Genomic DNA, 15,432 nt, shown 5'->3' with positions numbered 1-15,432 from the left:
CACCCATTATTTAGTTATTGTTCATCTATCTCTTTATACAAATAAAAAGAGTAATTTGAGTAAACTGAATGTGTTAACTTTCGCATATTTTGGTCTTTAAGGAATTAATTGGTCTTGGAAAATGCCATTGTGTACTATTTGGTCCCTGAATATGATAATTTTTCTAACATTTACTCCCATTTTGATGAAATGTTTTGGGAGGGAAGGACCAAAACGTGTGTAAGATTAACACACTTGGGGAATAAATTTTACGAAGTGAAACTTTCAGGGATCAAAGATAAGCACTTTCAGGAATCAAATCGTGTATTTACTCTAAATAAAATTGAAACATCTTTATTTCTAGTTATCCAAAATTTCTAGAGAATCTATAATGAAAAAAGTAGATAAAACCAACATGGCATGTAAATATCTAATAAGACAGCTCTAAAACTAAGAACAAGATATAGAACACACCTGGTAATATATGTAAGCTGCATAAAAGAATATCAGAAGTGGCATTATGGCCCACAGGGATATGGTGCTCACAGTGCCTATAAGAGCAAATGTCGAAAGAATTTGCCAGAGTTGTCCCAAACACATATTCACCAAATTAAAAACATTGGTATCTATATCTCCCATGTCTTTTGCAAACCTATTAATTATGCGACCAACAGGATTAGTTTGGAAGAATAACATGGGAGCCCGGAGGATTTTTTCAAGCATTGCATCATGCAATCTTTTGGCAGCACGAAGACTTGAAATGATCAACCAATAAGAGTTTGCAAGTGCCACAAAAACCTGAATGCAGAAAAGGAAATATTCATTTCTTTTATCCTAAAATTGAAAAATGTACAGAAAGGTACCATATAGTAAGTCAGATAGCTTGTTGAAGGATCAGCTTTTCTTAACAGTAAAATATATTTTTAGTTAAGTTTTAGCTAAATTTGATTTTAAGCCTCCAATTTTTCTGTGTTTGTTCTAGTCCTTATAAATTTTAAAGCATTGTTTATTACTTGTCACCTAGGACTAGTTATTGATCTGGTATGGTTAGATGCATGTCCCATAATGACAAACCGATAATAGGGACAACTTATAAAAAATTATAATGACCAAAATCAACAAAAGAAAATTTTGGAGGACTAAAACCAAAATAAGTCATATCTAGTAGGATTAAAAATATATTTAAGCCTTTTCTTAAATAATGCCAATTCCTTACAAATAAGATGAAAGATGTAAAGTACAAAGTAGAAAGTTAAATATTGGATTTTGTAAGCATGTGAGAACTACAAAGATACAAATGTTAAATAGAAACTCATTTAACAATGACCTGTCCAAATGAGAAAAGTGCATAGATCAAAAGAAAATATCCCGGTTCATAATCAGCAGTGGAATCTTGAGATGTCCAAACACTTAACCATGTACTACTTGAAATTCGAAGAACTTCTGTTAATGTATAGCAAGCAAAGAGTATGAAAACTACCCACAGTCCTCCTAGAGCAGATTTGTACCTGAAAATTTGGATTTATAATTACAAGTTATAACTGAACTGGAGTATCTAAGTTCCTTCAAGCAGAAAAGAAATTGTGATGCAGGGCTAATGATCAGCATTGATAATCAAGTTAAACTAAACAGTACCTAAGCATTATTTATTTACTTATTTTGAAAAAAGAAAAATGTAATAAGAGAGGAAATGGTTCTGAACAAGAGGACAAGGAATCCTCCATAAGCAACAAAAAAGGAAAAAAAGAAAAAGAGCCAAAAGAAGAAAGAAAAGAGAAAAACCCCACATTTTGTCATTTAAAGAAGGGACTGTGTTCCTAATCCTGATCAAAAGAAAATCAAAATTATCTTATTCATACTTTCCTAATAAAATAACTCAAAGGAAAAAGATTCCTGTAATATCCACATCCAAATTACATGGCAATCATACCGTGTTATAACTTTCCAGCTAATCACCCCTGTCTCCCGCTCTTCTTGCTTAATCAGTACTGATTTTTGTAATTTTCCTTTCTTCTCATAGCTTGCATCATTTGGTAATTCCACAATTGCCTCATTCTTGAAGGGTAAATCATTAGCCTTGTCATGACTATCTCTCTCTTCATTACTGTCTGCTTGTTGTTCCATTTTCCCTGCATTTTCCATTAGTTTTTGAAATAGAAGCCCACTTTTTGATAGCTCCTCAAAGGTTCCCTGCTCCTTAATCATGCCTTCACTGACCAGAATGATTTTATCCACCTGAGGGAGAAAATGCAGTTGGTTGGTGACAAGAACCCTAGTTTTATCTCGCAATCCTTCCTTTATGCAATTCCTGAAAACCTGAAGGTTTCATTGCAGATCAGACTATATGAACTATGATCATATCTATTTTCAAATTTTAAAATGGTCAACAATTAATGGTAAGATGTGAAATTAAAACATTTATACTATAGAAGAAAGGAAAATCTAATATGGTTGAAAAGGCATTCCTTAAGTTAATTTCTTAATAATAAAAATCAGTTCAATTTGATTCTTGCTCATATCATATAAATGCATGAATGATACTTGTTAAGGATGGAAGTAATCTTTGAATTTGAACTGATGTAGATTGTAGACTACTAGCCTCTATAGATGGTAGTTATTCCATAACAAGGAGTTGTGTTTTAAAGCCTAAAAAGAATTTCAGAATGATACCTCTTGAGCAATATGAGCATCAAGAGCACTTAAAGGATCATCAAAAATATATACATCTGAATTTGAGTATACAGCCCTAGCTAAGGAAACTCTTTGTTTTTGTCCACCACTAATATTGACTCCTCTTTCTCCAATCTCGGTATAATCACGTCCCTGAGAAGATATAAATGAGATAAGTATAAAAATTGTTTCTATTATTTTAGAGAAGAAATAGAAAAGATGAAATTTTAAAAACAATCATACAGGTAGTAAGTTGAGATCATGCTGTAAAGCAGTGACATCAATGGTCTTCCAATATCTTTCTTTTTCAAATTTCGATCCAAACAATATATTTTCACGAACCTGAAAAAAGAAGGAATTCAGAATGATAAATGGTAGTATTAGAGTATCATGTAACATTCTAGAATTTTTTAGCTAACTCTGTCATTTAACAGCTTTGCCAACCTACGAAATCTGTTATTAGTTAGTTAGTTGTACCTAACAGGTTAGTCTTTGTTAGGTTATTTATTCCTATAAATAACAACAATTGTATCTCTTCAACCTATCAATGACAAAAATCTTTCACTGAATATCTCAGTTCCTCTCTCTCTGCATAATGTTTTCTAAAATGGGATAATAGAGCCTTTTTTTAAGTCCATGACTTCCTCACAAAACCCTGTCACTGCTGTCGCCTCAGTCACATTCTCCCCACCTATAATTTCCATGGTGAATGACACCAATTTCTTGCAATGGCACCAGCAAGTAAAGCCTTTATTGGTGGCCACAAGATCCATCACTTTATTGTTAATCTGAGCATTCCAGTGTGCTATATCTCTCGGAATGAAGATCCTGCTGAAAATATTGTAAAGCCAGCCTACATTAAATGTGATCAACAAGACTGTTCTAGTTGTTGGCTACTCACTACCCTCTCTGTTGTTGGTTGTCACCATTCATGGCAAGTATGGGAAGAAAATCACAATCATTTTCATGCCCTTAGTTGAGCCAAGATTACTCAGCTCATCAAGAAAGGCTCACACTCAATTTCTGATTTTCTTCTTCACATCAATCTATTGTTCATATTTTGGTTTTTGTTGGTGATACTGTTACAAACAGAGATAACATTGATACAATTCTTGGAGGTCTTCCTTCCAAATGTGTTTGAGGCTTTCATCACCACTGTTACCAGCTGACTGGACCCACTGACTGTAGCTGAAATTGAAACACTGATCATTGCCCAAGAAGAAAGAAGTTCTCCAAGAAAATCTTTTAAGTTAATGTTGCGTAATCTAACACCAACTCCCTCCTTGTGTTTCAGCTACCTGAAAACAATTCACATTTTTCTCAGCCAAGAAATAATTTCTCTGAGAACTATAACATATTTGGTTGTGGAGGTGGTCGCTCTGGGCATGGACGTTGATGTACCAATGGCAGATCTAGCCCAATGTCCTCTGTTCAATGTCAAATTTGCTATGAAATGGAGGATGATGCCTCTATTTGTTATCAATGCAGTGCATTCCACAATTTGGTTTTGGCTTCCCTTAACCTCAACATTGGCCCTTTCTGCAACCTCAATTTCCTATTCAAGGATCCTCAATGATGCCAAATTTCTATGGATTTCCTCAGTTCAGTAGTACCACAGGGTTCAATCCCTTTCTGCAGCATATCTCTGACAACAAAAGACAACCTAATTCTACAAAATCAGGACAAGTTCTTCTCACTGTTCAAGGGCCTGATTCTAATCAGTCCTGGTATCTTGACACCAGTGCCGTGCACCATGGCACATCTGATCCCAATAGTCCAATGCAAAGCACTCAACTCATAGGATCTGACCAAATTTTCATGGGCAATGGACAAGGTTTGTCCATCACTTCCATTGGGTCCTCAGATTTACAGTCACATCTCATACCTAAAAACATATTATTCTAAAAAATTTTCTTATCTTTATTCGGTTTGCCTATGATAACTGTTTTCTTTGAGTTTCACCCATCTTGTTGCTTTGTAAAACCCTAAGACATGTGATTCTCTGGGAGGGTATTAGGAAACTTGGGCTTAACTCACTCCCAAAAGTCACCTCATAGGAGGAGGACTACCCAAGCCCTTGTAAAGAGTATTCAGGCTTTATTCCTAACTAATACCATATTAAGGTGCGTGAAGCTTGTAGGATTGGGCATCTGCGAGTAACTCAATAGGGCTAGACATCTGTGGGCAGCTAAACATTTAAACTGGATAGGCTCTAATACCATATTAGGAAATTTGGGCTTAATTCACTTCCAAAAGCTAGCTTACAGGAGCAGGAGAGGACTACTCAAGCCCTTATAAGGAGTATTCTATCTCTATTCCTATCAATGTGAGACATCTTAATAGATGGGACTCTTGGACAAGATGGACCACACAAGTTCACTCATTCAACTGTTCCAAGTGCTGGTGCAGATCAATCTACAAGAGAATTTTCTGTTCCTCTCACTCACAATACAATCCTTAATCTTTTTCTATTTTCAAAATAGTTTGAACTACCTACCTCCTTCTACTATTGTAAACACTACTAGTCCTGTTAATACTTCTACGTCTTATTCTTTGTGGAATTGTAGACTTGGGCACCCTCATCATGAGGCCCTTAGACATATAATGAAACTGTATATTATCTCATTATGCAATAAAAGTCAATGAATCTTGCATTCATGTGTTTGGAAAAGGCCCACCGACTATCTTCCTCTGCATCCTCTGCGGTCTATTCAAAAGGCCCTCTATGGCCTTAAAAAAAGCACCCCATGCTTGGTTTGACTGACTTAGCTACGCTCTTTTTAATCTTGCCTTCTCAAACAGCAAATTTGATCCTTCTCAAAGGTAATATGGATGCAGATAAAGGGATCTCTACTGCCATGACAAGAGGCTGTAAATTAAGCAAACATGGTTCTGATTATATCTCTCATCCTACTATTACAAGTCAATAGTTTGTGCATTCCAATATCCAATATACCATCATCACCAGACCTAAAATAAGCTTTGCAGTAAACAAAGTCTGTCAGTTTCTCTCTTCTTACCTTGACTTGAAGAACATCAGAAGGTAGTTAACCCTTAGGTACCTTAAAGGCACTGTCCACCATGGTTTACTTTTCAGACCAGCTCCTACTTCTGGTTATCTACAACTGATAGCCTTTTGTGATACCACCTTGGTCCCCATCAGATGACAGAATATCTACCTCTAGGGTTTGCATTTTTATCGGTGCAAATTCTGATCAGCTGGTGGTTCAAGAAACAGACTCTGGTCACATGGTCTAGTACTGAAGTAGAGTGTCAAAGCTAAGACCAAGCACATGGACCTGGATATCTTTTCTTTCGTGAAAAGGTTCTAGATAGGAGTCTGCAAGTGCTCACATCCCGTCACATGATCAGTATGCAGATATTCTCACCAAAGCTCTCTCCCCTCTTAGGTTCACCACTTTAAGAGACAAACTCAATGTTGTTGACTACTTCTCTATAGTGAACCCATCTTGATTTTGCGGGGGAATAGTAAAGTATAATGTAACATTCAAGAATCTGTTAACTAACAAATTTACCAGTTAACTGAATCTGTTAGTAGTTACTTAGTTATACTAAACGGGTTAGCCTTAGGTTATTTATTCCTATAAATAACAATACTTGCATCTCTTCAATCTATCAATGATAATAATCTTTCAGAGTTCTCCTTTCTACTCTGAATATATCACTTGTCTCTGTTCTCTTCATAATGTTGTCTAGCAGGTTAAGTATTTGTTCACTTAAATTTAGTTCAGAAAAACACACAAATTTTTTAATCATAAACAAGTTGCAACTCACTGTGGCATTGTAAATCCATGAAATCTGAGGAACATAAGCAACTGTCCCTCTGATTGTGGCATTTCCATCAGCTAGAGGAGGTAGCTCTCCAATCATTGCTGAAATAAGTGATGTTTTGCCTTCTCCAGTACCGCCAATGATTGCAACTAAGCTTCCAATTGGTATTTCCACATTGATATTTGATAACGTGGGTTTCTCTGCCTGGCAATTGAATGTTTTTCATACAAAGTAAAGTGTGCACCACTAATATCAAAATTATAAAATGGATCAGAAAAAATGAAAATTGAATTTTATTTTATTTTTGCCTCAACTTAAGAACAAGGCCAATCATTAACATCACATTCACCAAAAGCAACAGCATGGTCATATAAAACCTACAAGAAATATTAATAATTCAATATCATTATTCCAGTTGACCAAGATTTGGCTTATATTGTAAGTTGAGAGGACGGTGGAAGAAGAGGGAAGCCTAATCAATGTAACATAATCTAAGATAGTACTATGTAGTATTTTTATAAAGCTAGTTGTTTTTTTTTTAAAACTTGGAAACTGTTTATTGATTAGGATTCTGGAACCTTTTGTTAGATTATTTTAATAATTTTATTATAGTGGCCTATGTAACTTATAGCATAACTCTAATTAATGATTTAATGTGATGGTGATTAAATATAAAATATAAAGTCATTGAGAGTATAATTGTAAATACAATTATAAGAAAACTCTCTCCTCTCCCTTCATATAAAATTAAAGAGCGGTTACCAAATAGGAGTTACGACATATGGTTTTATAGAGAACATTGTTAACCGGTATATCTATATGAAGGTCAGTGGGAGCAAATTTATCATTTTAGTCCTATGTTGATGACATTCTTGTTACTAATGATGTTGGGCTGTTGCATGATGTAAAGGAATTTCTCTCTAAGAACTTTGAGATGAAAGATATAGGTGAGGCTTCCTATGTGATTGGAATAGAAATATTTCGTAATAGATCACAAGGATTACTGGGATTGTCTCAGAAAAGCTACATCAACAAAGTATTAGAGAGATTCAAATGGAAAAGTGCTCATCAGAGGTAGTTCCAATTCAAAAGGGAGACAGGTTTGTGACTAATTAAAGCTAATTTGATTTAGGTTGGTTCTGTGATACTTGGAAGGAACGTCAAATGACTTGTGACTGCCATGATCCGATCAACTTAAATCATTAAAAGATGATGACTTGATATTATCAATGATATGCGCACTTATAGTTCATTGAATCTTCAAATCGTCACATAGGCCAAGTAGAAGATTATTAGATTGTTTTAATGAATCTTATTATAGTGGCCTATGTAACTTATACCATGACTCTAATTAATGCTTTAATGTGATAGTAGTTAAATATAAAATATAGAGTCCTTGAGGGTATAATTGTAAATACAATTATAAGGAAACCCTTCCCTCTCCCTTCATATAAAATTAAAGAGCGGTTGTCAAATAGGGGTTACGGTATTCTCTATTTTCACTTTCACGGTCTCTGAGGGATCTCACAGTAAACACAAGAAATGAATTTTCTCTCAACCATCCGAGAGGAGTTGAAAGAGGAAGGAAGAGTTGGAGAAAATATCAAAGGATCAACGACACCAAAGAGAGAGGTAACATCAAGGAATAATAGATTCAGGTTAGTGCTCTCTAAACCCTTAATTGTATGAGAATCACATATTGTGTTGTGAGAGCAACGTAATTCAAGATCATAAAAGGAAAAGGTAATTTTATAATAGTCGTTGCATAATAGAAATTACATAATGGATTAAAGAAAATTCTAACAACTTTTGTTGATTATTATTCTGCATAGCATATTACTAATGTTGCTAATAACTGTAACACTTAAGCATAGTCATATAAGATAGAAAGGGCCAATACCAAGGTCTAAATAGTAGGACAGGATAGTTTATCCTATCATATTAAAATTTCTGGTGTTTGTTGAACAAGAAGATATCATAGCTTATCATGTTGAGTTATTCTCTCCTATCATGTTGAGTTATTCTCTCCTATCCTCATTGTTCAAATTCTTATCTTGAGAAGAGTGACGATGATGGGTTAGGAAACATTAGAATAAAATAATTTTTTTTTTCTATTACCTTCCTACTCATACTTTATATCATTTTTAATATTTTATAAAAAATAATTATTTCAAAAATATAATTTTTATAAAAAATATTATATGAACATTTTCCAATAAAAAATATTTTTATAAAACAAGAATTTTCTCATTTTATAAAATATGATTTTAAATTTTTATAATTTATTTTTGTCTTAGTTATATTTTATAAAATATTTTATTACCAAAAGATAAATTTTAATCGTTAAAAAATTGAATAAAATTATTATTATTTAATATCAAAATTTTAATATTATATGTACATGAAAATATTTTTAATGTATATTTTTATCGAAAAGTTAAATAAAGTTCTTTTAAAAAATTATATTTGTTTTGATAAAAGAGTAGTTTTATTATTTAAATATAATTTACAACTTGTTTTATTTATTTATTGTTTATCTCAAACATTAAACGGGAGACAAAGTGATTTCATAAGACATAAATCTAGCCATATGTGCAAAGTAGATTGTGGAGAAATAGTGTAGCTTAAACATATCTGTGCTTTCTTATCTTGAAAATTGAAATGTAATAAAATGTGGAACTCCATACAAACACCAAACATAATTAAGACAGCTTTAACAAAATAGTGACTATGCACACAAGGATCATTGAAGAAAATACCTTAAGATCCCACGAAAAGTATCCATTCTTAATTGTGATGGCAGGAAGTCCTGGTTCAATAGGTGGATTTTGCTGTAAATTTCGCTCCTCTGCTAAGAGCAATTCCTCCAAACGTTGCAATGAGACATTTGCACTTGCTACCTGTCAGAAAAGACAATCATTACGGAATGATTTGATATTTCCAGCTAAAGTTATATTTTGACCTCAAAACAGTGAGGAAACAGTTATTACAATTTGAAGTGGTAAAAAAATTAAATATTATGGAGGAAAATTTTCCACTGGAAGTGGAATTTGTATAATGAACTAACTTAAATAAGAATACATATCCATTTCAAGTAATTATCGTTCCTTCATGGTAAATATTTTCATCAATAATTCGTTCTTAGTAATTCTCTCAAATCATTGTGAAAAACTATGCAACTATTATAATATTTTCTTTTATAAACAAACTATTAACTATATGTGACAAGGGACAATGACAACCTGACTTAGAAGGCTTGGTAGCATATTTAAAGGAAAACGCAAAACCGTAAACAGAGATAACGAGGTAAATGCCCTTGCAGGTGTCAATTCTCCGCCCAGTAAAGTAAAAATACCAAATGTGGTCACCGTCACAAGAACAGGGATGCTGTTTAGTATGAAAGTGTTAAGCTGCAACAGAAGAGAAATAGTCAGGAAGAAAGCCATAAATTTTCACAATCTAGGAGAATTTTACGCCACATATATTGTAGACAAAGATTCTAAGAAATTGTTTACTTATTTGGCACATGCATATATAGAAATAACTGGTTGCAGTTGCATGATAGAGGAGCATATCTCCACAAAACATGATCTGATACTAAATTTACGTTGATGCTTAAATTGTTTATATACAAGTGTTGTGGGTCCAGGGATATAATACAATGATAAATTTAAGGAAATAATACTAATATTACCCAAAGGAGGTATAGAAGCATAAAATTGAATAGTTATTATCTCAAAAAGCCATTTTTTTATATCAAGCAAGTGACCATTTCCTTGAAAACAATTTTATACTGATAGGATCATATATATTAATTTTGAATGTATTTATCAACCTTGTATACATACTGTATATAGTTACTCCAATTATTATAAACGAATAATCCAATGCTCTTAGTAGAGAATGCATGAAAGATTATTAATCTCAATTCAATTATCACCATGAGTCAGACCCTGGACCATGAAAACATTATTGAAATACTTAATTGTAAAATCATGTCAAGGCTCATACAGCATATAGGAGCTGTGCTTTGCGAAACCATGATAGCTCTTCATCTCGTATGCTTAGAATTCTAGATTGAAAGCTTGTTTCCCACGCATAACATCTGAATCATATCAGCATATTGCAAATACTGTTAAAACACAATCTGAGCTTAATGGTTGTAAGTGGACTATTTTAATGTGTTCATACTTTACAGTATCCATGGCAGCCAGAATTTCATTCATGAGACCGACCCTCTTGTCTGTCTGTTGTATTCCTTCTTTTGTCAGCTTTCGCATTTTGAAAATCACAAATGTCTGTTCTCAAAACAATAAAAATGATTATTTATTTATTCATTGAGAGAAACTTATAAAATAAAAGACAACAGTTATTATTTAGAAAATGAACAAAATACCAAATATATTATTTTCAACTTGTACTAAATTAAAAACTGTCAAACATTTTGCACTCTATTGAAAATAACTGAATTTCACCTTTATCATTAATAAGTATCATATTATATTTGTATGGTGATGTATTGTACAAAGAATATAAAGAGATAACAAGTCCTATAAGACAAGGGTTCTCTTAGGGTCCTTTCCTAAGTTCAGATATTTGTCTTTCATAAATGAAAACCATAATACATGTCTGCAAGCTATAAAAGCAGAGACAAAACTTGCCTGCAGTGGGATAATAAGAACTAGCATTAATGCTCCAATAAGTGAAGCAACACCTAGTTGCTGGTATAGGAGAACCATAGCTATGATGATACGGAATGGTGATGACCATAGTCCATGAAGTTGTTGACATATTTGCTGAACATTGTTGAGGAACATTTGCAATAAGTTTAGACCAAGGGAACATAGTACACTCTAAATCTTAATAATAAAATTTCAGCATATAAGTAGACATGGATGTTCGGTATAAGCAACAAATGAACCTGTAATGAACTGGCATCTGTTGTTATCATATTCATAAGCTTCCCAGATGTGAACTTCTTTCTACCATCATTTGTTAGCCTCAAAGATTTTCTAAATATAGCAGCCACCTATAATTAGAGAGGGTCACTTCATAGTAAATAAAATAATAAAATAAATTAGGAAAATCGAGTTTACTCAGAGTTGTCCAGAATGGATTAATAGGATAGTTGGACTCTTAAGAGAAGATATGTCCATACCAAACTTGATCTAAGCTGAAAACCAACACGCATAACATTCTGGAAATACTGTGCTTCACATAGAACACCAACTGTCTGAAAAGAGTTGAACGACTTGTTAATTGTTCTTTTCTTCCTGTTATTGAACGCTATAAAAAGTATGAAAAAGTTATGATATATACTCTATCATTCGTCATGCATTAAAGAAATTCATGTAAGTCACTTATTCAGGGGAAGTTCTAATTCTAATTTTTTCCATGGGAAAAATGATGGTTATAAAAAATAAAAAACAAGAGCAGAAATAATAATTTTGGATTAATTGTAACACACCATTTAATCATTTTGAGACATGCTAGATAAACTGATAGAACTTCCTCTTGTTATTAGAATTAAGCAAATTACAGGGATGATCCCTAAGTACAAGTAGTGAAAAGAAAACAATAGCAAGCAATCAACACAAATGATGATCCTATCCTATGACAGCAGCCACCCTGATTACCCCAAAAAATCCTCCTCCCCCTCTCCTCCTTTCAGCCCCCTCCAATATCCATTCCCGTATCTTTCTCCTCTCCCTTTTCTAGACACATATGCAGTTTGTTAAGGCCCTGCTTAACCATTTTCATTCCAGCATTCCCTATTTTGCCCTTCCTCCGCTGATATGTCTTCAGTGGAGGCCCTTTTTGTCCAGGCCCACAATACTTCCCCCAACGAGTTGCACCTTGTCCTCAAGGTGAAAATGGGGAAAAGCTGTCTGAAGTAACTCAAAGTACTCCTATGTTTTGTCCTCCTCTGGCAATCCTGCTCACTTAATGAGCACTTCCCAACTCCCATTTAACAACGGCCGAATTGCTCGCACTTCCTCTGGCTCGGCTTGTAATACCCACTCCTCTGTCAGAAAGGTGGAAGTATTTGACTAGGTTGATCAGTGGGATGGGCCCTTTTGAGATGTGAGACATGAAAAATTGGGTGCAGCTATGATGTCTCAGGCAACAGGAGTTTGTAAGCAACAACACCAATCTTTTCCAAGACCTTGAATGGGCCATAAAATCGGGGACTAAGCTTCTCATTCATACGCCTTGCCAATGATCTCAATTTATAGGGCTGAGCCTTTAAATAAACCATGTCTCCCACCTGAAATTCCACTTCCCGCCTGCCTTTGTTAGCCTGTTCTTTCATTCCTACTTGAGCCTTTATCAGATTTTGCTTCAATTGTTCTAAGACTTTGTCCCTCATCACTAGTAACTGGTCAACCTCATCAGCAACTGTACTGTTTCGATGGTGAGGGAGAATATTAGAGGGATCCCTACCATAAAATGCCTTGAAAGGGCTCATTTTTATAGAGACATTGAAGGAAGAGTTGAACCAAAACTCTCCCCAAGACAACCACTTGACCCATTGCTTTGGGTGGTCCCCAACAAAACATCTCAAGTAGGCCTCAATGGTTCAGTTGGTGACTTCTGTATGACCGTCGGTTTGGGGGTGGTAAGCGGAGCTGAATTTCAGTTTGGTGCCCGATTAGCAAAATAATTCCTGCCAAAATGTACTGAGAAAAATCCGATCTCTATCTGATACAATGGAATTAGGAAAACCATGAAGTCTAACAATCTCTTTCACAAAAACAGTAGCTACCTCTTTGGCCGAATAAGGATGAAGCAAGGGAAGGAAATGAGCATACTTACTTAGCCTGTCCACCACGACCATGATTGTATCAGCCCCTTTCGTCTTGGGTAAACCACCAATGAAATCCATGGAGATTTCTTCCCACACGTGATTTAGAATGGGTAATGGTTGGAGTAGTCTTGCTGGCTTAAATGTCTGAGACTTGTTTTGTTGACAAATGTGACAGGCCGCCACAAATTTCTCTACATCTTGCTTCATTCCATTCCAGCAAAATGCCATAGCCAGCCTTTTGTAGGTGGAGTCATTCCAGGATGATCTCCCCAAGGGGAGGAATGAAATTCCGCTAGTAACAGTGGCATTCTAGGGAAACTCCTGGGTAACACCAGCCACTGTTTGAACTAGAGGCATCCATTGGAGACAGAGTAATGTGGGTGGGAGGGTTGAGGATAGTTTCTTGCATAATCATCCTCAGTTGTTCATCCCCCAAAACTTCCTCAGCCAGCTCCACCAAATCGGAATTGGTGACCATAGAAATGGCATGACAATGCACTACCCTAGATAAGGTGTCTGCTGCCTTATTTTCAAGGCCAGGTTTATATTGGATTTCAAAATCGAACCCAAGCAACTTAGTTACCCATTTCAGTTGCTCTCCTACCAGGACCTTTTGCTCCAAGAGGAATTTTAGACTCCTCTAGTCCGTTCGGATAATAAAATGCTGACCCATCAAATATTGTCGCCACTTTTGCATCGCAAACACTATGGCCATGAGCTCCCGTTCATACACTGACTTCACTTTATTGCGGTCTGATAGGGCCTGACTAATAAAAGTAAAAGGTCGACCGTGCTGCATTAAGACTACCCCAATACCATATCCAAAAGCATCAATTTCTATCACGAAAGGTAAGTCAAACTGTGGCATAGCCAATGTGGGAAGACCCTCCATAGCTGACTTCAATTGCTCAAAAGCTTGCTGAGCTTCCTCTGACCACCCGAAATTGTTCTTCTTTAGGAGCTGTGTGAGGGGTTTAGCAATCACTCCGTACCGACGTACAAAACGGCGATAATACCCTGTCAAACCCAAGAATCCTCTCAGCCCCTTAATGTCCTTGGGAACGGGCCAGTTCCTCATTGCTGCAACCTTTGTTGGATCTGCTGATATGCCTTCTGCTGAGATGATATGCCCCAGGTACTCCAGCTGTCTTTCACCAAAGCTACACTTTTCCATTGACCCATAATTTGTTACTCCTCAGCACTTGAAAAACTACACATAAATGGTCAATATGCGAAAAATGGTCACGGCTGTATACTAAGATATCGTCAAAAAATACCAACACAAATTTACCCAGGTATGGCCTAAAAATGTGGTTCATAAGGGCCTGAAATGTCGAAGGAGCGTTCGTTAACCCAAAGAGCATCACCAAGTATTCATAGTGCCCTTCATGTGTCCAGAAAGCAGTTTTATGAATGTCTTCTTCCTTCATGCGAATCTGGTGGTATCCGAATTTGAGCTCAAGTTTGGAAAAGATAATTGCCCCTCCTAGCTCGTCCAGTAATTCTTCGATTATAGGAATGGGAAATTTATTTGGGATGGTGATGCTATTAAGAGCTCGGTAGTCCACGCAGAAACGCCAACTTCCATCTTTTTTCTTTACTAAAATCAGGGGACTAGAGTATGGGCTCGTACTGGGTCGGATCAGCCCCGCCATTAACATGTCCTTCACGAACTTTTCTATTTCTTCCTTGTGGTGGTGTGGGTGCCTATACAGACGGATGTTGGAGATTTGTGCTCCTTCCTTCAAAATAATGGCATGGTCACTCTCCCTCTTTGGGGGAAGGGAGGTCCCTTCCTTGAACACGTCGTCAAACTCCTTTAGTAATTCCTTCATTGTCTCTGGGGCTGCTTCCGACACTTGAGTGAATGAGTCAGTGCATCCAATGATCATCATACCCAATTCAACGTAATAAGCCTCTGCCTCGTTCCTCAGCTCCTTCTTTATAGCTTTTAACGACGCTACCGTTCGGGATAGCCCTACATCTCCTCTAATTTCAATAACATTCCCATCCTTGTGGACTTCAATCAGATGTTGTCGCAGATCCGCACTGAACTTGCCCAAGCTTTTGAGCCATTCGTATCCCAAAATAACGTCTACCCCTACTAGCCAAACAAAAAGAAATCTTGAATGACCTGTAGGTTGGGTAGGTCGAGCACCACATTTCTACAAACACCTTGACTC

At 35.7% G+C, this 15,432-nt stretch overlaps 1 protein-coding gene across 5 annotated transcripts in view; it reads right to left on the bottom strand.

The window, feature by feature from the left end:
* LOC113853861 (ABC transporter C family member 12-like) overlaps positions 1-15,432 on the bottom strand; it is a 30,347-nt gene that overhangs the window by 5,626 nt on the left and 9,289 nt on the right. For 2 of the 5 annotated variants that reach the window (XM_027484540.1, XM_027484541.1), the window contains 13 exons: positions 11,600-11,674; positions 11,363-11,470; positions 11,103-11,237; positions 10,633-10,739; positions 10,453-10,546; positions 9,684-9,851; positions 9,201-9,341; positions 6,445-6,645; positions 2,893-2,991; positions 2,650-2,802; positions 1,913-2,295; positions 1,307-1,490; positions 454-777 (listed from right to left, as the gene is read on the bottom strand). In XM_027484540.1, the coding sequence (XP_027340341.1) occupies positions 454-777; positions 1,307-1,490; positions 1,913-2,295; positions 2,650-2,802; positions 2,893-2,991; positions 6,445-6,645; positions 9,201-9,341; positions 9,684-9,851; positions 10,453-10,546; positions 10,633-10,739; positions 11,103-11,237; positions 11,363-11,470; positions 11,600-11,674 (2,172 nt within the window). Of the gene's footprint in view, positions 1-453; positions 778-1,306; positions 1,491-1,909; positions 2,296-2,649; positions 2,803-2,892; positions 2,992-6,444; positions 6,646-9,200; positions 9,342-9,683; positions 9,852-10,452; positions 10,547-10,632; positions 10,740-11,102; positions 11,238-11,362; positions 11,471-11,599; positions 11,675-15,432 lie in introns of all 5 variants that reach the window. The other 3 variants (XM_027484539.1, XM_027484542.1, XM_027484543.1) reach the window with 3 other exon arrangements.

This window comes from Abrus precatorius, unplaced genomic scaffold, assembly GCF_003935025.1.
Source record: "Abrus precatorius isolate BTA unplaced genomic scaffold, Abrus_2018 Scaffold11, whole genome shotgun sequence".
Taxonomy (NCBI): domain Eukaryota; kingdom Viridiplantae; phylum Streptophyta; class Magnoliopsida; order Fabales; family Fabaceae; genus Abrus; species Abrus precatorius.
Note: the sequence above shows the minus strand (reverse complement) of the source record. Positions and strands in the feature narration are given on the sequence as shown.